This window comes from Hippichthys cyanospilos, chromosome 10 (assembly GCF_059441005.1).
Source record: "Hippichthys cyanospilos isolate Australia breed blue-spotted pipefish chromosome 10, RoL_Hcya_1.0, whole genome shotgun sequence".
NCBI classification, from domain to species: Eukaryota; Metazoa; Chordata; class Actinopteri; order Syngnathiformes; family Syngnathidae; genus Hippichthys; species Hippichthys cyanospilos.
In genome coordinates this window covers 2,419,525-2,442,117 of record NC_142378.1, presented here as the reverse complement: position 1 = coordinate 2,442,117, position 22,593 = coordinate 2,419,525, and the positions used below count along the sequence as shown (strand labels likewise).

Here is a 22,593-nt window from a genome sequence, read left to right as displayed (position 1 = left end):
GAAAATAATAGTAAAAAAAAAATCAATAAAATTCAGTGACAAATAAATAACCAAGCTGTTGACTAGTTCGTTTCCAAACCTGTTTCATCACTCCTGTCTAAGGACGGTCCCCATTGGCTGTCCTATGAGTTTCAAGAGGTCACGTGGGGTCATCACCTCACCTGCGAAACCGGTTTTCGCCCGTCGTAATGGACGCCGCAGGAGAGAGCAACGATGTCAAAGTTGAGACACAAGTGAGTACTGGAAACAAAATATCCTCGGAACTTCTGATGCTACCTTCAAAGACGTTTGGGTGTATTCGCAATTACGTTCGAATGTACTTGAAGGCTGCTAAAAACAACGTCTTCATCACGCATTGGGTGTCGACTTCTGTAAATGTAATATTCTTTTTTTTAATTTTCAAAAGATTATTAGTGTAATGTATATCTGTCCACAAAAAAAGAAGAGTCCTCTTTTGGGATCAGAGTAGAGATGTGTTCACGAAAGTAAATCATTAACTTGACAGGTAACGAGAGGTGGCACGTGACAAGTTGGGAAGAATAACCGACTGAAAATAACATTTCATCAATTTATATTTTCCTGAAACATTTTTTAAAGGATTTTTGCACGTTTGTCTTATTTAAAATCTTGAGTGCCCCCTGGAGTTCCTTCAAGTACCCACAGGGGTACCTGTACCCCCATTTGAGAACCACTGGCATAGAACACATCTTCCAATCCAAAATCTGTCCCAATAATGTTTCTTTAAGATTATCTATAAAAATTGCATACCTAAATCTAAAAAAATGTGTAAAAAAACTTTTAAAAAACAATATAAAAACATAATAAAAAATACAAATAAAAAAAGCATTATAAATCAACTTTCAACAAGTTTTTTAGACAGGTAACATGTTAGTCTAAAACTGAAAAAAATAATAAACGTGCTAAAAAAAACAAGCTAATTCTTTTTTTATTGCAATTACACTTCACGTGGCAAAAACAAAGCCTTTTTCCTGAGGGTCATCTGGTAGGCTTCTCTTTTATAAATGCGTTAAATTGTACCCGCATCCCTAAACTCGTGACCCCAGACTTGGCCGTTATCCAAAAAAATGAGTTTAGAAAGGATGGGAACAGAAAATACAACTCATTTCATTTTTTTGTTTTTGTTTTTGCGTGCGTTATTTTTTTCTTCAATGTTGATGAATGCTTTAAAAGAAACGCCATAATAAAAAAAAAATAATAAAAAAATGAAAGTCTTTTTGGCAATCCTGAAAGACAAACGCGTCAAAAAGAATTTTTGAAAAGTCCTTGCGTACCTACAAAAGTGCATGTCCGGGATGAATGACAAAGACCTTTTTTTTCTTAGAAGACTCATCATAGACACATTTAACGCTATTTTAGTCGTGAGTTTGTGGTTTCAGAGTAAATTCAACCAGTTGGACCAACAGTGCGCTCGAGTCTGAAAAGCGAAGATTTTGACGTCATTTGAGCAGCGGTCATGGGAGCGCTTCTCTGCACCACAACCGTGGAGGTAATATTATATTATTAAATTTTATATACTTCCGATATGGACGGGTAGAATATGGACGGCTGCTTTCAATTTCTCCGATTTGGTCGTATTTTTCTGTCACAATTGCGTAAACGTGCCGTCTGTGGCGCTGAAATTCTCATTTAGTGATTTTTTTTTTTCAGAAAATGAAAGATTCTTTTCATTTTTAATGTATGGCGCACATTTCAACACACAACAAAAAAAAACAAAAATGTTGGATTGCTTGGTCTTTTAAAATGTTAGGGAAAAAAGGTTTTTACGATTTTCGTTAGTACTAGTGACATCAAAGTCGACTGTCAAGTCGCTCATTAAAAACAAAAAAAAAAAAATTCAGTCCCAAAGACATATATTTACGTGTATTGAAATTCTTCAGACATATTTTGTATTCTTTTTCAAGCGTCTGGCTAAAGTAGTGTATACAAACCGTAATTACTTTTGTACATCCTTTATTTGAATGCTTAAATTACTTTTGAACAACGCAAAACAGTACTTAATTCATTATTAATAATCCAGCAGCCATGTTTTGATCTTGATTCAGCCAAACAGCGTTAAAAAAATGTAATTACCTGCATAGAATTGAAAGGCAAAATTGTTTTGGGATTGAATTACGAAACAAATACAAATCCATTTAAAGTAACGCGCTTATAAGTGACTATTTAGTGTTCGAAACTGTTTTCATTTCCCGTCTTCTCGTGTGATTTCAGCTGTATATTATAAGCATTCTAAACCAGCTGTAACCAGAATTTCGAACACCGAACAGAAATTGTGTTCAAATAATTCACATTGACAAAACTCAACATCTATTTCTTTACGTTGCAACATTTTACTGCAGATGGGTGTCTCAAAATTATTGAACATATGGGGTGTTAGTTTCATTTTTTTGACAGTAAAAAAAAAATACCGTTACACCATTTTTTTCACTCGTTTTGATGATGGTCCTAAAACGTTACCCAAATGTTAAGGACGACACTGAGCAGGATGCCATGGAGCTGAGAAGTGGCAAAAGAGTGAAGCATATTCCCATGGACAAATGGATGAGTCTCGTTCCGAATGCCCTGCGGGACAAACCGCTTTTCCACTTGGCCATCCCAGGTAGGCACACGCTCTTATTGGTCAACCTTGACCAATAATGACCTTCCTCGTTTTCCTCGTCCGTGCAGGAAGCCACAACGCCATCACGTACTCTTTGGATAAAAAAAGCAAATCTCCCGTGGACCCGTCCCAGCCTGACATTCTGCAAAAGGCGGACAAATACATGAAACCGATCATTCGACCCTTTGCGCACAAGTGGGCCATGACTCAGGTGATAATACTTCCAGCAGTGTATCGGCGTTCAACAGTGACCTCTGCTGGAGATTGGAAAAGATTGCAAGCAAAGATCTATAACAACATTGAAAAACCTGAAAATGTTGGTCAATAAATAAAGTAAATTTTGTAATTTTCCAAACGGTGCTCTACAAATGTTTTGCAAGGACGCCACGGTGACTCAGCAGCTGAACTCCGGCAGCCGTTACTTCGACTTGCGGATCGCGCTTAAAACGAACGACAAATCCTCCAACCTCTACTTCTACCACTGCTTCTACAGCAAGAACACGGTGGAGGTACGCCACCGCTCGGCAACCGCTGAGTACAACAGCTAAGCGGTTTTATTTTCTGCCCGTGATCCGTGCAAGTGGTTTCATTTGATTTGGATTGATTCTTGTGTGGTTGTGGTTTTCTGACAGACGGTTCTGCGTGAGATTGCACACTGGCTGCACACTCATTCCAAAGAGGTGGTCATCCTGTCCTTCAGCCACTTCTTAAACATGAACAACCAGCACCACATGAAGCTGCTGGAGACCATACGAAACATCTTCCGTTCCAAAATCTGTCCCAAAACGGTACTCTTGACGACATATTTTTTATGATTTTAGTTTGGCCTTTAAAATAAGGGTGCAAAAAAAATAATTGACAAATAATGATCAGGTTGATCACTAGTATCGATAGCTGCAATCGATAGCCAATGATCACAATTTGTATTTCAGAGTTCACCAACCCTTCAGAGTCTTTGGGCATCGGGCCATCAGGTGATTGTGTCCTATGAGAATGCCTCCATTGTCAACAGCAACAACGACATGTGGAGCCACATTACTTACTGGTGGGCCAACAAAATCAAGGTGAACGACTTGATAGACAACCTGGAGCAAAAGAAGCGGAGCGGAAGACCGGGTAAATGCCACAAATCGCAATAAAATAACTAGCATATTTGATATAGCTACCTATCAAAACTGACAAGCTAATGTCCAAGTTGATACTAGCATTAGTACACATTTTGTTTTTACAACCATTGAAATCTAGCTATCTTACTGTCAAGCTAGCAAGCTAAGTCGCTAGCTAGCTTGTATATCTTGCAACATAGTTAGCCTGAGAGATTGCTAGTAGCTGCCTCTCAAGCTAGCAAGATCATATGTACATACACTGTATGCTGAAGACAAGTAAATGCCACATAACACAGTAAAATAACTTACAAACTAGCTTTTTCTTGCTATCAAACTAGCAAGTTAACCCGATAGCTATATAGCAACATACTGCGGTATCCCTATGTGATTTTTTTAGAGTATAAAACTAGCTAGCTATAAATATTAGTCGGCCATAATAGATGATATACTGTAGATAGCTAGCATGTCAGCTTGCTAGCTTGAGAGGCAGCTTGTAGCGATCTCTCAGAAGACCGTGTAAATGCCACAAAACAAAATAAAATAACTAGCATTCTAGCTTTATCAAACTAGAACGCTAACGTGCTAACTTTCTTGCTGTCAAGCTAGCCAGCTAGCTATCCATAGTATAGCAACAAAGCTAGCTTGAGAAAGCTAGTAGCTGCCTGTCAAGCTAGTAAGCTAACATGCTAGCTATTTACACAGTATACCATCTATTGTCTTCTAATACATAATACTAATACAAAAAATACACTGATGTATACAGATATACTTATGTGTAAAAGACCGGGCAAAAGCCACAAAACACAACAAAATAACGAGCATATGAGCTATATCTAGTTATCAAGCTAGCAAGCTAAACCGTGAGCTATCTGTCAAGCTAGCAAGCTAGCGCAGTAGCTATTCTTAGTATATCTAGCAATATAGCTATCTTGAGAAAGCTAGTAGCTGCTTCTATGCTAGCAAGCTAACATCCTACAGATCTACAGTATATCATCTATTGTTTACTATCTTCAGTTAGCTAGCTAGCTATATACACACACAAAAAATACACGTCTACACATGTATATATATATTTATATATTTTGAAAAACAAAACAATTTAAATGTTGCAGGAGGGTTTTTTGTCACCGGGATCAACTTAACCGTGGACCTGAAGTACGTAGGAAAGAATCTGCACAAGACTCTGAAGGACGTGGTGAAGTCCAACAACAAGGAGCTGCTTTGGTGGCTTCAGAAGCAGACGCCCGGCGGGGGCTCACATGCGCTCAACATTGTGGCGGCTGATTTTGTCACCGAAGGCCAATTTGCGCAAGTCGTTGTATCGCTTAACAACAAAATTAAGTAACTCCTGTTCCCCACCCTCGCAAAGTTCAATTCTATTACATGGCAATGTCAAATTTGAATCGTTGTGCAAGAATTCTTGACCTTCCCCCAGCATTGCTGTAGTATAGCGCCAACTAGTGATCAGGAGTACTGATTTAACTAAATTTTTTGCTTTAGTATCCGTTATATTGATACCTCGGTTTGTTTTTGCCGGTGCTTCGACATACATGCTAACACTTAGAATTAAATATCTTATTTTGGAATTTGCCAATTGTATATTTGGATCCTTTAAATCTAAAAAAAATCAGAAAATAAACCCAACGGGTACAATGAGGGGAGTTTTCATGAGAAATCCTTCATTGTCCGTCTTGTTTTTTCACTTAAACTCACCCGAATATTTCCAGAGGTTTGAATTTGCATATCTTGATATTCAGCACTTGTGAAATTTCCAAATCTTTGTGACATCATCATGAGAGAACCTAAGTCATTTAAAAGCTTTGTGACATAGACCAATGAGTCGTTTACATTGCGCACGCCTCCAAATTGGACCAATTTGCCAATGCTAAGGATTTGCTCAATTCAAATTAGAATTATGCTTCGGAAAAGGTTTGTCACAGAAGAATCTTTTGTATACCATGTGTTCCTCCTCTACAGTATCCCACAAAAGTGAGTGGACTTTGGTTGGAGCTTACCATGGGACGATACTGAAAAATTGTACATTTATATTCCAAATTCATCACCCCCTTTTATTAAATGTGAGTAAGCCCCTATGTGAAAATATCCAAATTAGACTTCAATACGATACCGTTAACGTATGCTAAATCAAAGCACAAACGCTATTGTGGCACTTGGTTATAAGTGCATGGTAAATGTGATCGATTATTTTACACACTTGACCTTAAAATATTCGCTGGAGCACTGTTATACTTAATATAAAATGGTAATACTGTATTACGATAATGACCCTCATTAAAACTGGTGGCTGGCCCTTTAAATATTTATTTGGAACTTTCTTGACTTCCGAGTTAATAATAATTTTATATATAAATATGCACGTATGATGGGGTATTTGTCACGTTTGAAGTTAACAGTATAGCGTTTATTCTCCGTTTGCGGTAGCTAGCACGCTCGCAAGCGCGCTACGAGGGAACGATCTTGTCGCTTATTTCATCTCTGTTTGCTAAAGTGCGCATGCGTAGCCCCACACACTTGACAACCATAATAGACAAGTGAAAAGAAGGCGGGTCCGAACGAGCGACTTGATGACACTGTGACAAGACCAGTTTTCTACCAACTGGGACAAGCCAAACGACCAAAAGCGCGATCTTTAGCTTTGTTTCTCCCAGAAAGTCGGCAGTTACTTCTACTTCCTGTTTAACCTTTGACCCGACCTTTTAAAGGTACAAGATGAAATAATCGAAGGTTATCGATTCATCCTGCGTGACATGAGGGAGAAGCCGTCCTCAGCGACGCGTTCCGTGTTCAGCGACTTTTAGGAGAACCCAGACATGGAACACTGGTGCGAGGACTGGATGTCGAATTTGCCGGATGAGCTCCTGGACATCCCGCTGACCCACTTAGCGATACCTGGTACTGTCTCTTTAATTCCAAATCTCCCGATTTCATCAATGACAACAAAGACGATACCTGAAATTACGTCATTATGACGTCGATGCATATATGTAAAAATGTAAATATTGATTCCTTTACAATCATCCTAAAAGTTAAGGAGACTAATTATGCTGTTTTGACTGCAGTTAGTTGACATTTTATAATGTTATTTTTGTCGGAACCGTATTCACACAGAGCGGGGGTGTTTGAGCTGCAAAAATTCCTTTTGCAGTTTATCATAGCAGTAAACCAGTTCTAGCTGTTGAGAGCGTGTTTTGTGTGTGTGTGTGTTGTGTGTATATATATTTGTGTGTTTTCCAGGAAGTCACGACACAATGAGCTACTGTCTGGACATCACTTCCCCCTTGGTGAGGTCCGAGTCGGACCTGTTCAGGGTTCTGGATGGACTTTGCTGCTGCCTCACCAGGCCCACAGTCTTCAAATGGGCCACCACGCAGGTACCACAAATGGAGGTCTGAAACTTAACAGACATGACAAGTACTGTCGCAGAAGGAATTTTTACAAGGAATTTTAAAAACGTATGCCATATTATTGTCGGTAACAGAAATATGAAAGTGTACCATTTGCTGTACACATTTGAAATGAGAAAAAGGTGAGAAAATGTTAATACCTGTCTTATTAAAATGTACTAAAACATGGGTGTCAAACTCATTTTTTATCGTGGGCCACATTGTAGTTATAGTTTCTGTCAGAGGGCCGGAACAAATCAAAAACATTGTCTAAAAAAAGACATCCTTAAGTCATTGCTTAAATTTTAACGTACCCCCGAATTTCTCTAAAATCCTGAAAATTTAGGGAGTTAAAAATAGAAAACAGTGTCTAATAAACGCCGTTTTCGCTTGTTTACATCCCTACCTAGTTTTGAAATGAGAGGCCGATAAAAACTGTTCAAAAGATACATTTGTTTAGCTAGAAACTTGAAATCAAATCCGCATTTGTCGGGCCACATAAAATGATGTGGCGGGCCGGTTCTGGCCCCCGGGCCTCGAGTTTGACACCTGTGTACTAAAAGCATACCCCATGTGTAGCCGTTATAAGCAAAATAATGTCGAATTGATGTATTGATTATTTATCATGTATCAATAAACTTTTAAATCCACATTTTTACCCTTGCTAAATGACATGTCATGCTAAAGGCTCAGCTATCAACCAATTGGATATATATATATATATATATATATATATATATATATATATATATATATATATATATATATATAAGCATTTTCGATATTAAACTATGATTTTTGATTGTTGCATCATACCATTTGTAAACATTGGACTTGCCCGCGCAAGCAGGATCGCTGCATCGAAGACCAGCTGTCGATGGGCATCCGCTATTTTGACCTGCGCGTGGCCCACAAACCCTGCGACCAATCAGCGGACTTGTACTTCACACACATCTTATATACACACGTCACCGTCCTGGTGAGTGGCGCTCGAGCGAAACGGGAACACCGAGCAGTTAGATGGTATGCTGACGCGAGTGTCGACCAATCAGGAGACACTATGGTCGGTGGCGTCCTGGCTGGACGCTCACCCAAAGGAGGTGGTCATCTTGGCCTGCAGGCACTTTGAAGGGCTGAGCGATGTGCTGCATCACTTTTTCATTTGCAGCCTCAAGAAGATTTTCGGCGCCAAACTCTGTCTGCGCCAGGTGAGTGAGTGCGTGGCGGGCGTGATGTGGTATGCTTTGGGTCATCGTTTGTTTTTCACCTGTTGGAAAAGTGTTTTTATTTTCGGGATTCTGACCTAAAAATCTTTGATTTTTAGAGTCGAAATTCTGACTTGAAACTCACTTTCAAGTCTGAATTCTGAAATTGAGAAGGCCCACTTTGTGCTCAGAATTCATAATTTAACGCCATATTATTGTACTTGAAAGTCCCAAGTCGGACTTTGAAGCCTGAGGGTTTTCGCAAAGTCAATGAATGGCTTTAAAGTCCAAATGACGGCTTGAAAGTGAGCCTTCTCAGAACAAAGTCCGAATTCTGAAATCAAAGTCGGAATCCCGCCAACCATTTCCTTCCCTGGACCCGATCCCCTCTCTAGGAAGCGGACTGGTCCCTGCGGCGCCTTTGGGCGTCGGGTCGGCAGGTCCTGCTCTCCTACGACGCCGACGTAGCCTCCCGACACGCCGATCTGCTCCCCAGCATCCCCTACTGGTGGGCCAACCAACGCACGGCCCGCGCCGCCATCAGCTTCCTGGAATGGAACAAGCAGCTGGGACGGCCACGTGAGTCCGCATCACACTCAGGTTCACCTGAATATATCGTTTTTTTGTACAGTTTCCAGCTGCCCCCCGCTTACTGCCCGAAGACAGCTGAGATAGGCGCCAGCGAGCCTGCGACTCCTGTGGGGATAAGCGGCTGTAGAAAATGGATATTGTTTTTTTGGGGTTTGAATATTTTTGGCAAGATTAACCCCTGTGAAAATCAGTTCTATCCATACATATGTAGGTTGAATTACACCCGCAAATGATTGAAAAATGGTATAGTCTGTTTACGCAGTCTGCGATGTGACGATGACCTTTAAGACACAGGTGTCAAACTCGAGGCCCGGGGGCCAGAACCGGCCCGCCACATCATTTTACGTGCCCCGACAAATGCGGATTTGATTTCAAGTTTCTAGCTAAACAAATGTATCTTTTGAACAGTTTTTATCGGCCTCTCATTTCAAAACTAGGTAGGGATGTAAACAAGCGAAAACGGCGTTTATTAGACACTGTTTTCTATTTTTAACTCCCTAAATTTTCAGGATTTTAGAGAAATTCGGGGGTACCTTAAAATTTAAGCAATGACTTAAGGATGTTATTTTAGACAATTTTTAGATTTGTTCCGGCCCTCTGACAGAAACTATAACTACAATGTGGCCCACGATAAAAAATGAGTTTGACACCCCTGCTTTAAGACATAGCCGTCAACTGGTCTCTACCGCCACCTACTTTCTTAAAAAACTCAAGATTTTCTGTTTGCTGACGTAGTTTGATCGCCAGTCAACTGAAAGTTGCAAAAATCGCAGGAAAATCAATGTAATACATCCTATGAAAATGCATGTCAATAATCGTAATTATAATGGTTTCATATGGTCCAAAATTTGGACAATGATACATTTTGTACACAAAATTTTCTGTTTGCTGACGTAGTTTGATCGCCACTCAACTGAAAGTTGCAAAAATCGCAGGAAAATCAATGTAATACATCCTATGAAAATGCATTTCAATAATTGTAATTATAATGGTTTTATATGGTCCAAAATTTGGACAATGATACATTTTGTACACAAAATTTTCTGTTTGCTGACGTAGTTTGATCGCCACTCAACTGAAAGTTGCAAAAATCGCAGGGAAATCAATGTAATACATCCTATGAAAATGCATTTCAATAATTGTAATTACAATGGTTTTATATGGTCCAAAATTTGGACAATGATACATTTTGTACACAAAATTTTCTGTTTGCTGACGTAGTTTGATCGCCACTCAACTGAAAGTTGCAAAAATCGCAGGAAAATCAATGTAATACATCCTATAAAAATGCATTTCAATAATTGTAATTATAATGGTTTTATACGGTACAAAAATTTGGACAATGATACATTTTGTACACAAAAACTCGTACGTCCAGCTGCAATCACATAGAAGTGTGAGAACCGTGAAATTTTGAAATTTTACATGTTTTAATCACCTAGAAATTTTGCCATTGATAATACTACAATACTGGTTGTATTGTAGTTATGGAATTATGGAATTTCCATAATTAACATAATGCCACTAGGTTTGATTATCAAAGGAACAGAATGTTGGCACGGAATTTTAGTTGGCGCCATGACCCGGATCCCAAACGGCCAAAAATTTTGAAATTTTACATGTTTTAATCACCTCCTAGAAATTTTGCCATTGATAATACAATACAAAAAAAAATCTAAGGAATTTCCATAATTAACATAATGCCACTAGGTTTGATTATCAAAGGAACAGATTAATGTTGGCACGGAATTTGAGTCGGCGCCATGACCCGGATCCCAAACGGTATTGTGGATGGCTTAATTGTGGTTTACGACCCCCTGCAGAGGGATTCTTCGTGGCGGGCCTCAACTTGACGGCGTACAGGAAGTACATCATCACCAACCCCAAGGAATCCCTGCGCTCGCTGACCTGGGCCCAGTGGCAGAGCCTGAGCGAATGGGTGCAGCAGCAGACCCCCGGCTCGGACCCCCAAAGCCTCAACATCATCGCCGGGGACTTCGTGGGCCCGCTGCCACTCTGCCCCCTTGTGGTCGGACTCAATGCCAAACTTCTCAAGGACAAAAAATGGCAGGCGGAAAACGGATGCTAGCAGAACGCTCGCGGACACTGTGACCGATCAAATCTGTTCGATGAACAACGTTTTTATTATTGTGCGCTAAGACAAGGTGAGACTTAGCTTTCCGTGGTGCTCACGTTTGTAGCAACAACTCTCAACATTATTATTTGTTTTTTTATCCATTCATCTTTTTGTATCACGTTAAACTCACACGACATGATTCATTAAATTCCGCAGCAGAAGTTGGGAATAATACTGAGTGCTGCTGCTATTTTACAAATTTTGGTTTTCTGGGGTCCTGAATGAATGGAAAATATAATTAATTAAAAAAAGTAAAATTTAAATGTTATCCCCAAAACAGTCTTCCATAATTCACTAATCACTATAGCAATATTTTTTTCAAATGGTCCATTATTGTTCACTTAATTTAGCCTTTTTCAAATGAAGTTCGAAAATGAAAAATCCAGTCCATACTTGTGACTGCTACGGTAGGAAATGTATTACTCCCTGTGGTATTTTTGTTTCTCTAAAAAGAATCTTAGGTTTTTTTTTATGATTTCCTGCTTGACTTATTTATGCAGTTAAATCAAACTCTATAATACACAAATACCGTGTATATATTTAACATTAATAGCATCAATATAGTGGCATATTTTGCAAATGTTATGATTACTGATGGAAAAATGAAGCCTCGTGAAGCACTTGTGATATTTTACACCACTAGATGGTGCACTTTTTTAAAAGTAAAGGATAGTGGATTAAAAGTACGCAAAATTTCCATAGCATTTTTGTCAAGGGTGCCATCTAGTGGAACAAAAAATATCAAGCGGCTGTATTTCTCCTTTACTAGTAAAAGTATAGTTAATCTAATTTAGTAAGTCTCTAGAATGAAGCAATCCCAATGACGTCTTATTTTTATTGCCCATTTGACTTGATTGAAAAACAAAAACATTTTAATATTAAAATAATCCAAAAGCAACCACACGGTTTACAAAAGTTAAAGATTTTATTCATTTTTTCCATATGCACATCCTGTAGCTTGTCACTCGCCAAACATCTTCTTGTAGCGTCCGTAGGCGGCGTCGCCGATGACCACTTTGACGACGGCCGTGCCCTCGTCGGCGTCCACGCTGACGTCCTGCACGGCGGCGGCTTTGTGCAGCCAACTGAGGACCACAAAGATGAATCGTGCAATCCGCGTGTAGAGTCTGGACCCAATACTTTCCTCACCTGAGCTGTGGCGTGCCGAGGTCCACTTTCAGGTTGACGACGCGTTTGCCCGTCGCGGCCACCACGCGCTCCTCCAACGCTGCCCTCAGCGCTTCCAGGCCGCGCCCATCTAGGGCCGAGATCGCCAGGGCGTCGGCTTCCGTTGCTTCATAGCTGGAAAATCACGTAATGGGATGAGTGAGTACCAATTCTGTCATTTTTTCAATGTATCGGGTACTTTTAAAGACAGCCGATACCAGCTACTGATACTACAGAGCTATCTTATTTATGTTTGCCAAATATTGTCATGAACCTCAAAATAGATCATGACTCATGACTGGTATCTGGTGTATAAAAAAGCTATCACTAGTTATGATTGTTTTCTTTTGACAAACAGGCTAAAAAAACAAGGTAAATTGACTTACTTGTCAAATATGACGAAATGGGAAGGGTGAGTACCAATAATGTCATTATTTCAATGTATCGGGTACTTCTAAAGACAGCCGATACTGGCTAGTGATACTACAGGGCTAACTTTTTGATGTTTGCAAAATATTGTCAGAACTTCAGTATAGATCATGACTCATGAATGGTTTGAAGTGTAAAAAAAAAAAAAGCTAACGGTCATTAGCTTAGGAAAATGGACTTGTCAAATATGACAAAATGGGAAGGGCGAGTGATAACACTGGCTTTAATTTGATGTATCAGGTACTCGTAAAGGCAGCCGATACTAGAACACCAATACTATCTAACTTATTCACTGTATGTTTGGCAAATATTGGCATGAACCTCAAATTAGGTCAGACCTAGCGTTTAAAAAAAAAGTACCGTAGTTATCACCGGCTATGATTGTTTGCTTTTGCTGGCCTAGACTAATAAGCAAAAAAAAAAAAAAACTTGACCCACTTGTCAATGAGGTCAATCTTGTTGTGGACTTCAATCATAGAACTTATTAGCGCGTCAGGTATTTGTAGGTTCTTCAAGACGTTCAACACGTTGGCCTTCTGGTTCACGTTTTCGGGATGGCTGACGTCCCGCACGTGAATCAACACGTCCTGCGTAAACAGACATAAAAACAGTTTGTATTAGGGATGGGGTGAGATCTTGTACAAGTAGATCTCGTGAGATTAGAACGTCACGTGATTTCTTCTCCCTACACACCGTGAGATATCGGTGACGGGTCCTGACTCAGGTTTCTGCTTATGCACTAAACAGTATAATAATAATGATCGCTATAAATGAGAATTTCCGCGTCGCGGGCCGCATGTTTATGCAGATAATCGGCGTCATTAAGATTCTGGTCTGCCATTGGTTGGTGTTGTGTCACATATATATATATATACATATATTAGATTTAGGTATGCAATTTTTATAGATAATCTTATCTTAATTTGACACGACACCAACCAATGGCAGACCAGAATCTTAATGACGCCGATTATCTGCGTAAACATGCGGCCCGCGACACGGAAATATATATATATATATATATATATATATAATTTTTTAAAATATTTTTTAATATATTTAATATTTTTTTAATGTATAAATGTATATATATATATTTTTTTTTTTAAATATATAAATGTATATATATATATATATAATTTATAATATATATATAATTTATATAATATTTATATAATATATATATAATTTTTTTAAATATTTTTTAATATATTTAATATTTTTTTAATGTATAAATGTATATATATATATTTTTTTTTTTAAATATATAAATGTATATATATATATATATATATATTTTTTTTTTAAATATATAAATGTATATATATATATATATATACATACACACACACAGTACATACTGTACGTACGGAATGCTTGATGTCCTCCAGGGTGGCGGCGAACGAGTCGATGAGCTGGTGCGGCAGCTGCGAGAGGAAACCGACGGTGTCAGCGTAGAGGACAGCGACGCGGCCGGGCAGCCGGCCGGCGTGAAGCGTCACGTCCAGCGTGGCGAAAAGGCGATCCTGCGGCCGCATCCCCTCGTCGCCCGTCAAGGCTTTGATGAGAGTGGTTTTGCCTTGCGGACACGCCGGCAAAATGAGACGGGGGACAAAATTCCGTTCTATTTGTCATCGGTTGTTTTCATAGCGTTCACTGTCTCCGATGTCACACTTTGAAGACCCGAGAGGTTCCAAAGCGCCGCGCCTCACCACAGTTTGTGTATCCCAGTACGGAAACGAGCGGGAACTCCTTGTGCTTCCGGCGGCTTCGAAGCATTCGCCGCTTCCCGCTCAGTTTTTCCAGCGCCGCGCGGATCTTCGTCTCGCGCTCCCTCAGCAGCCTCTGCCGGACCTCCAGCTGCGTCTCGCCTGCGCGGACCCATCAAAATTTAACCCTTGTGGAATTATGTGACAAATTATGGAACTTCCTTTGATTTTTTTTATGATATCATAAAAGAATCAACGGGGGGGGGGGGGGGACACTAGGGAGCTAGAATTTCCAGCAAATGATTTCAGTTTCAAAATGCAACGATTCTGACATTTCGATGGGATTCCAGCTGGACGTGCGAAATTTTGTGTAACAAAATAATCATTGTCCAAATTTTGGACCATATGAAACCATTATAATTACAATCTTTGAGATGCGTTTTAATAGGATTTATGACATCGATTTTCCTGCAATTTTTGCAACATTCTGTTGATCGGCAGTCAAACTATGTCAACAAACAGAAATTCACCTCAAGACACTAGGTGGCGGTAGAGACCAGTTAATTTCCTCACGTCAGAGACGACAAAGACAGACCATACCATTTTCAATTTTGTAAACGCTGATTTCCAAATGGAAATTGGACTTGACACGCTTTTCAATCTCGCGGCGACTCGAGTCAAAGCACATGAGTCAAATCAAGTGACCTGACTCGAGTCAGGTCATGTGATGAAGTCATGTGACTTCAGTCAATCAGGGTTTACGATGTCGTTTACCCGAGCCGCCGATGTATCGGGTGCCTCCGCCTTGCTGGTCCAAGTTGAAAAATTCATTCTTCAGACGTGACCTGCCAAGAAAGATTTCACCTCTAAACACCCTTATTTATTTATTCCATATTTGAGTTTACGTTTGTTATCATATGCAGTGCTCATTTTACCTCTGAAAACTGTTGGGTCCGTGAAAATGCAAAAAAGGGATAAGTTATAATTTTTTTTGCTAATATATATATATATATATATATATATATATTCAAAGTAAAATATATTCATAAATGATTTTGTTATGACACCTCAAAAGCAGTGACATTTTTTGGAAGAAAAATAACGTGTAAAATGTTATTCAAAAGCCCCCAAGGGTTAAGTATCGATTTCATCCTTAAGTATCTGGAAATGTCCTTAATGTGCTTAAGTGTTGATTGAAAAAAAAAATGGAGGATATCAAGTATTGCATGAAATGGCATTGAGACGATTTTGATGAGTTGTTTTTTCCCCTCCCAAGATAGAAACAAAAATGGCGGACAAAATTGTTAAAAATGTTGGTGAGTGGAGTTTTTGTTGAGTAAAGGAGTAGAAGGACGATGATGAATATTTTGATGTCAAAAAAACGATGGAGGGACGCGCGCTGATTCGAAAGTATGCGTCCCCGGCAAAAATGATGCGTCTGGGACGGGGGACGTAAACAAATGAGAGCGCTGCATATGTTTCCCAAGTCTTTACGATGTTTTTTTTTTTTTTTTTGTGGTGGTACCTGAGCACAGGGATTTCGGCCAATGAGATCTGCAGCTTGGCCTCTCTGGTTTTGGCGTTACAGCGAAAGATGTGCAGCACCAGTGAGTAGCGGTCCAATACCTTCACCCCCCACGCTTCCTCTAGCTCCCTCTAGAGGAAACCAAACGCATTACATGTGGTTTACAACTTCCCAGGCAAGTTGGAAGTTTTTTGGATTCATTTTGCACAAAAAAAATGTGCATCGTGTGCACGTACATACTGTGTTTGTAAACGTAAAATTGCATGTGCACCACCGGATAATTTTACCTCGGAGGACGGCGACAGACGCTCCACGTTGACCAAAACGGCGGTGACACCCGCTGTCTTTCGGATCTTTTCTACACAGGGAACGGGAACGCGTGAGCCACGTTCCATGATGCTGAAACGTTGTTAAATTGTGTTCCTTCGAAACGCAGTATGGACGCAAAACTCAAAGTACCAGTGAGCATCTGGAAGTTTCCTTTGCCGAAGATCTTCCTTTTCTCTGGGGTTTTGGTGGACAGGATGAGACGGTCTACGACCGTCCACTTGTCCAACGTGTTGACCAGAGCCACCGCCTCTGCCATCATCAGTTCGGCTGCAAAAAAGTCATGTGATGCGGTGAAACAAATATCGGTTGATCTTTGAGCATTTTTTTTTTAATTGGTTCTATCTGTAATTAATATCTTTAGTGTTTTTGCCATGCATGTTATCTTATCAATGTTACCTTACAAAAAGTATTCTTTTAAATTTCAGTTCATTGTGCAAAATAACAAAGTCGGATTCCGTCTAAAAAAATCCCTGACCTATGAGTATTGTTTTCTGTCAATATGTGTTGCACCGCCATTTTTGTTCAAACATCTCTTGCTAAAAGAGCGATAAACGCCTGGCATTGTTAATATTCATGAAGATAAACTAAATTTGCTTAGACAAAGGTTCTAAACAAGTTGAAGCCTTATTTTTGAAAACTTACAAAACGCAAGCCGCAAAAACCATTTTGTCTTGGACCGACTCAACGAAACACCGGCCTTAACTTTAACACGGTACCTTTGCACGAAATCAGTGACGAGGAATTTACGTGCAATAAGGCAGACCGTGCAATTTACCTGTGGTCAGGTATTGCTTCCTGCTTCCCCACTTGACATCGGGATGGACCACGAAGACTCGATGCGGGCTCCCTGCGAGCGCCGTGTTGGGCTGCATCTCCTGGAACAGCTCTTCCGCCTCCTGTTCTTCCAGCAAGACGTCATCCTCATCCTCTTCTTGCTCAGTGAAACCTGCTAAGTAAACACATCGACACTTGGAAGTGTACTCAAGTTGATTTTATAGGTGTATGTATTCAAGATTACTTTAATTTGACTCCTTACGCTTAAAAACAGTCATCACAACATGGTATGGTGGTATATAATTGAGAGTAAAGCTTTTTTGTTTTTACTTTTGCATTTAGGTGAATTGCAAAGAGCATAGTTTGTGTGAATACAAATATCTGTACTTTTGCCTAAATTAAGAGTGTATTCGTTTGACCTCCGTCTTTGGTGAAGTCACCCAAACGCTTCCGGCAGCACGAAAAGAGTCCAAAGGCTTTGCTGCTTTGCGGGATGATGATGGGGGCATCTCCGTGTCTGCAGATTGTCCACGCGGGGGGCAACGATGCGACTGGCCAGCTTTGGCTTGTGCAGGCTCGGAGCAAGAAGGACGACCACGCACGGATTCTCGTCACGACTGCCATGTTATTCAAGGACGCCCAATAACGTTGTAAACTAAAGTCGTAAAACACAATCTCAACATAATACAAAACTTTACTAATTGATGTTCAGCTCCAGTTGATCCATTGCGTTGGGTTTAGTAAAATGTCTTTTTTTTTTTACCGTAAATAAAGCGTGCTGGCAGCGGTTTCCTTGAATTAAATACTACGATAGCATGTTTGTTATTCAATTCCTTCAGAACCTAAGTTTTATAAAAAAAAAATCGCAATTCTGTGCGAATTTATTCATGAATTTGAGGTGATCCTTCTTGTAAAAGTGTGGAAAAACATTTGTTTTCTCGTGTCATCGTTGCCATATTGCTTTAAACGTCACTTCCTGTTGATATTTTTTGAACTTTTTAGACAGACGATAAACGAACAAAAATAACTTTCATTCCCACAGAAAAATGATTATGCATTTAATATTCAATTAAAATTTCGATTTCCCTTCGCTGTCATTATGCTTTCAATACGTCACTTCCGGTTTTTATGCGGAGGTGCGGTTTAAATAAAAATATATAATCTAAATAAATTGTTCTTTTTCTTTTTTTGCATTTTGAATGTCAAGACTGCCCTCTAAATAAGTATGGCGTCACTAAGCTTTAAAACCTCAATATCGCTCAAAAGTGTTTTTATTAATATGCTGTTTCCGCTCAAGAGTTGCACGACGAATATTACATTCTGGCACTGTAAATGTGTAATTATTTAAAATGTAAATTATTTAAAATCGAATTCAAATTACGCCTTCTCGCACCTAATTAGTCAAACAGCCGAGTCAAAAGTGATTCACGTGATTAAAATCCGCTCTCGGATTTGTGGGCGTGTGCTTTAAAGGTGCAAGAAGCAAAACAGGTTGGACCGAGCAACACCTGAATGGGCTCCTCATTGTGAAGGTGAAACCGATTAAGGAATTTTGATAGAGGATCCTTCGTTTCAATTTCATTTCGTTCGTTCCCACGGCTTTTAAATCGACGTGTTGCGACCGTCAGGAGAAGCGACAGAAAGTTTTGGGGCCGCAGCAAGACGCGACATGAAGTTGACATTCCTGCGGGATGAACAAATAAGGCAGAGTAGATGACTAAGGCGTCAACAAAGTTTGACAAAAACGGGGGGAAATCTGTGTTAATTTGCGATAAGAGGCGATGCTCGCACAACTTCGGAGCACAGCACTGCTGCTCAGCTTCTTCGCCTGTTGCAACACTTGGGGTAAGAAAAAATTCAAAAGTCCACTTTTAATGACGTCACTGGTGACCAACAATTAGGTACTGACGTTTATATAAAAAATATAACCCGTTTTCTGATGGGTACTTGGCCTACTAAGTAGTTAACCTCAACTATGATATTTTTACTCAATTTAGTAAAGCATATATATATATATATATATATATATATATATATATATATATATATATATATATGTATATATATATATGTATATGTATATATGTATGTATGTATATATGTATGTATATATGTGTGTGTGTGTGTGTGTGTGTGTGTGTGCGCGCGTCTATTGCGTTGTATTGATATGTTTGTTCAGGTTTTATTTTGATGGAATGTTCAATCAATCATTTATTAAATTATGCTCAAAAAAACGTCCTCCGCATAGAGATGGCTACCACATGACCCCAGCAAAGGCGCAGTCGATCGTTTATCATTCATCATACAGATTATGTGTATTATATATTTTGATGTTCAATAAAGCGTTAGAAAAAAACAAAACATTCACCGTGACGTTACAATACTGTCCATCATGCAAACTGGCACGTTTAACCAAACAAAACAGGAAAAAGAAGGCGCTTTGACCTAGTGTGGGTGGAGTCAAATGTTTACTGGGTGGAGTCAAATGTTTAGCTCCGCCCCACATTGAGTCCCCTCTCAAACTGCAAGCTCCAGTCAGGGCTGACTCTCCTCTGGATGAACTGATTCGGGAACAGGGCACGGTGAAAAAAATGTCTCATAATGGACTTTTCTGTTGTCTTTCCAAACAAAAATGTCCCTAATGCCCCTCCTCCCAGACGAGGAGTGCGCGCTGGGCATCGTGGGCCTGCCGCTGCGGCTTTCCTGCTTTTACCCGGATGCCCTCGCCTTGGCCAACGTCTCTGCGGAATGGAGGAGGAACGAGGACAAGGTGGCGCGAGACGAAGACGGCGACCGCGATGCTCTTCGCACCGGTAACTTCACCCTGTGGCTCCCCGCTGTGGACCCGCAGGAGGACAACGTGTCCTATAGTGTCGTGGTCACCTCTCGGGGAAACCGCAGCCTGGTGGCCTGCTCGCTGTGCGTCAGGGTCGCCGGTAAGTTCAACATGCTTCATGCGTGGTTTTATTTATCGTTAAATATTTTAATCAGAATTACTGGAAAATAAATGAGTGTTAAAACTGGATTTCTAGCACTATCTTACTCCAGTTGCGTACAGTGTAACAGTCAAGTGCTGATGCACTATGCTGAAAATTTTAACTACCTTACAAGTGTCAAAAATAGGTTTAATATATAATTACGTTTGAAAATATAAAATGTTTAAAATATATAAACTAAAAAGTATTTTTTTTATTAAATAATGTTTATTTTTGCTTCCTTTTTCTTTGTCTACAGTTATGTTCAGGGGTGCTGATCTGATATATCAGAATGAGTATTAATATATGCCCCCCCATCAATAATATCAAGCTTTTTTTTATCTCTATCCAAAATCTCTGATATTAGCATTATATCAATTAGTATACTGTAATATATAATATTATATGCGCGCTGTATATATAAAAAATCAAGTGTAGTACATGCACTCTCCTTTAATTCATGGAAACCAAATGTTTGAAATAAAAGGTTTATATCTTCCTATAGTTGCTGTTGATGTTTTTATATATATATATATATATATATATATATATATATATATATATAAATAATAGAACTTGATTAAATCTCTTCTATAATTAGAAGAAAAAATACAGCACATATTTTATATTGAACCGTTATTGGCCAGTAATAAAGGTCAGTGGCTTTCAAATGGGGTTTCACTATACATAACTTATGGATATGAACACCTTTAAAATGATCATTTTAATTATGTGATCATTTTAGTGTCAACTAATCTACTTGAATCTTAAATTACTTTAATCTTAAACAGAAAAAGTACTTTTTTTTTTCAAATTGACTCATTCAGTGCCATAGATGAGAATTCTCATCTGTTAAAATAGTAATAAAAATGATAAATAAATTAAATTCTCGTCAAATAGGGATTTTTTTTTTTTTTTTGGAGAGTAGCTGACACCCTTGACTAATGCTTACCTTATACAGTACAGTGGGCGGCCTGTTACGAGATTAATCTGTTCCGCGGTTGGGCTTGTAAAGCGAATTCACCATATAGCGGGCAATCCTGTGTGTGTGTGTGTGTGTGTGTGTTTGTGTGTGTGCGCGTCAGCTCCGTTCAGCCCTCCCGAGCTGCGTTGGGAGGCGGCGGTGGAGGACGCCCCCAGCGTCTTCCAGTGCGACACTGGCGGCGGCTTCCCCGAGCCGGTCGTCTACTGGCTGATTGACGACGGGGCCCTGGAAACCCCGGAGGACTCGATCCGGACCCAGGTGGAATTCCGGCCCGACTCGCACCTCTACTACGTGACCAGCTACATGACTATCAACGTGACGGACTCCAACGTGTCCTGTGTCGTTCATAACCCGGCCACCAATCAGACCCTCACCTCCACCACACGTATGTGGGATGTCACTGCAGGGGGTAAGGGGGGCGGGGGGGCTTTTGTGATGGGTTTTCCTTACTTTGCCACATCCTATATGGCTTCCTTGAGTCATCTCCACAGTGGATTTGAGGAGCAATGCTCACAAACGTTGGGTTTGTCTCTGCTTAGACGCGGTGTGGCATGGCCCAACGGTGACCCGGGCCACCGACGCCCTGTGGGTGTTCAGCACGGGGCTGTGCGTGGTTGTGGGGGTCATGGTGGCCGTGGGCTTGGGCTATCAGATCCACCTGGACCGGCTGAGCAAGAAGAGGAAGATACAACACCTGAGTAGGAGAAACAGAGGTCAGTTTACTGGACCTAGGAACAGAAAGTCTGGTTTTGGGTTGTCATTTTTAAAAGGCCTCGGCTCGCAAACTTTTTCAGAAATAGGAAAGACACGAATTATTTGGATACAAACAAAGCCAAGTCACTTTAACGCTTTCTTTACAGCAGAGGTTCAAATGTGGGTACATGAAAACACTTCAGAATAATATGTGACATTTTTAACAGGGGTCCTGCAGGTGTCCGCAAATCTTATTTATGCTGTTTTCATTTCAACAAAAACCACAACAATTCTCTCGTTTGACTGCCCATACAATTGATGACAGGAGGAGTCCAATCTTCCTTTCAAATTGAGAGTAAATTAATTGGATCGGCCCATGACGCAATCGATGTACTACAGCTCATTTTGTTTATTGGAATACAATTATATATAGATAGATTATTGTATATTATTATATATATATTGATATTGAAATGTATTGATCTTTCTGTAACTTTAGCCATCATTGTTTTTGTATGGATGTCTGCAGGTTACCACCGGAGACGTCAAGAAACTGAGGAAACGGAGGTGGTCACCTTACAGTCATCAGAGTCCATTCTCTAAGCATTTGTTCTGCACTCCATGACCAAAACCGAACAGGATGTTGGCCATTTTAGTGTGAAAAAGACATCCCTCGGACGCTAGAAAAAAGAAATCACTCTGAAAATGGATTCGGTTTGAGTGGTCATGTTTATCATGACAAGAATGGAAACTTCTCATGGACAAGATTGAAAAGGAAGTTGGTTTTGGCATGGGCGTTTGCCACGAATCAAACCCGATTGCTGCAAAATGATGACAATTTGTTGCCTCAGAATTCTTGACGTTTTATCAGCTTTTTTTTTTAGCTTTTAAGACGCTAGTTATCAATAAATTAGTTTTTCACAACTTGTGTTCAGGAATTCTCAAC

The 22,593-nt window shown here is 39.8% G+C and overlaps 4 protein-coding genes across 10 annotated transcripts; 3 read left to right on the top strand and 1 right to left on the bottom strand.

The window, feature by feature from the left end:
• The first annotated feature begins 101 nt into the window (after positions 1 to 101).
• On the top strand, positions 102 to 5,317 carry plcxd1.1 (phosphatidylinositol-specific phospholipase C, X domain containing 1, tandem duplicate 1). 2 transcript variants are annotated; one of them, XM_088425772.1, is made up of 8 exons: positions 102 to 233; positions 1,378 to 1,507; positions 2,488 to 2,617; positions 2,686 to 2,828; positions 2,998 to 3,126; positions 3,250 to 3,405; positions 3,550 to 3,733; positions 4,836 to 5,317. In XM_088425772.1, exons 2-8 carry the CDS (start codon positions 1,475 to 1,477, stop codon positions 5,066 to 5,068), a joined length of 1,008 nt encoding a protein of 335 aa, XP_088281898.1. In that variant the 5' UTR covers positions 102 to 233; positions 1,378 to 1,474; the 3' UTR covers positions 5,069 to 5,317. The 2 variants fall into 2 exon arrangements, with proteins under 2 accessions (XP_088281898.1, XP_088281899.1); XM_088425773.1 differs by having other exon boundaries at positions 106 to 233; positions 1,398 to 1,507.
• Positions 5,318 to 5,467: 150 nt separating this feature from the next.
• plcxd1.2 (phospholipase C, X domain containing 1, tandem duplicate 2) lies at positions 5,468 to 11,328 on the top strand. Of its 3 annotated transcripts, none has more exons than XM_088425770.1 (7): positions 5,468 to 5,712; positions 6,447 to 6,636; positions 6,979 to 7,115; positions 7,975 to 8,106; positions 8,180 to 8,335; positions 8,728 to 8,911; positions 10,747 to 11,328. In XM_088425770.1, exons 2-7 carry the CDS (start codon positions 6,555 to 6,557, stop codon positions 11,010 to 11,012), a joined length of 957 nt encoding a protein of 318 aa, XP_088281896.1. In that variant the 5' UTR covers positions 5,468 to 5,712; positions 6,447 to 6,554; the 3' UTR covers positions 11,013 to 11,328. The 3 variants fall into 3 exon arrangements, with proteins under 3 accessions (XP_088281896.1, XP_088281897.1, XP_088281895.1); XM_088425771.1 differs by having other exon boundaries at positions 5,468 to 5,801; XM_088425769.1 differs by having other exon boundaries at positions 5,468 to 6,636; positions 7,978 to 8,106.
• A 638-nt stretch (positions 11,329 to 11,966) lies between these two features.
• gtpbp6 (GTP binding protein 6) lies at positions 11,967 to 17,941 on the bottom strand. Of its 2 annotated transcripts, XM_088424780.1 has the most exons (12): positions 17,758 to 17,941; positions 17,414 to 17,649; positions 16,996 to 17,169; positions 16,350 to 16,487; positions 16,178 to 16,248; positions 15,891 to 16,021; positions 15,140 to 15,210; positions 14,369 to 14,527; positions 14,027 to 14,235; positions 13,095 to 13,243; positions 12,210 to 12,362; positions 11,967 to 12,145 (listed from the first exon to the last, which is right to left on the bottom strand). In XM_088424780.1, exons 2-12 carry the CDS (start codon positions 17,616 to 17,618, stop codon positions 12,022 to 12,024), a joined length of 1,584 nt encoding a protein of 527 aa, XP_088280906.1. In that variant the 5' UTR covers positions 17,619 to 17,649; positions 17,758 to 17,941; the 3' UTR covers positions 11,967 to 12,021. The 2 variants fall into 2 exon arrangements, with proteins under 2 accessions (XP_088280906.1, XP_088280907.1); XM_088424781.1 differs by having other exon boundaries at positions 16,996 to 17,166; positions 17,414 to 17,941.
• A 539-nt stretch (positions 17,942 to 18,480) lies between these two features.
• On the top strand, positions 18,481 to 22,571 carry LOC148416581 (ICOS ligand-like). Of its 3 annotated transcripts, XM_088426569.1 has the most exons (6): positions 18,481 to 18,839; positions 19,652 to 19,764; positions 19,846 to 19,930; positions 21,055 to 21,363; positions 21,494 to 21,667; positions 22,177 to 22,571. In XM_088426569.1, the coding sequence occupies exons 1-6, from the start codon at positions 18,776 to 18,778 to the stop codon at positions 22,248 to 22,250; spliced, it is 819 nt and encodes a 272-aa protein (XP_088282695.1). In that variant the 5' UTR covers positions 18,481 to 18,775; the 3' UTR covers positions 22,251 to 22,571. The 3 variants fall into 3 exon arrangements, with proteins under 3 accessions (XP_088282695.1, XP_088282694.1, XP_088282693.1); XM_088426568.1 differs by having other exon boundaries at positions 19,652 to 19,930; positions 21,055 to 21,339; XM_088426567.1 differs by having other exon boundaries at positions 19,652 to 19,930.
• The last annotated feature ends 22 nt before the right edge of the window (positions 22,572 to 22,593 follow it).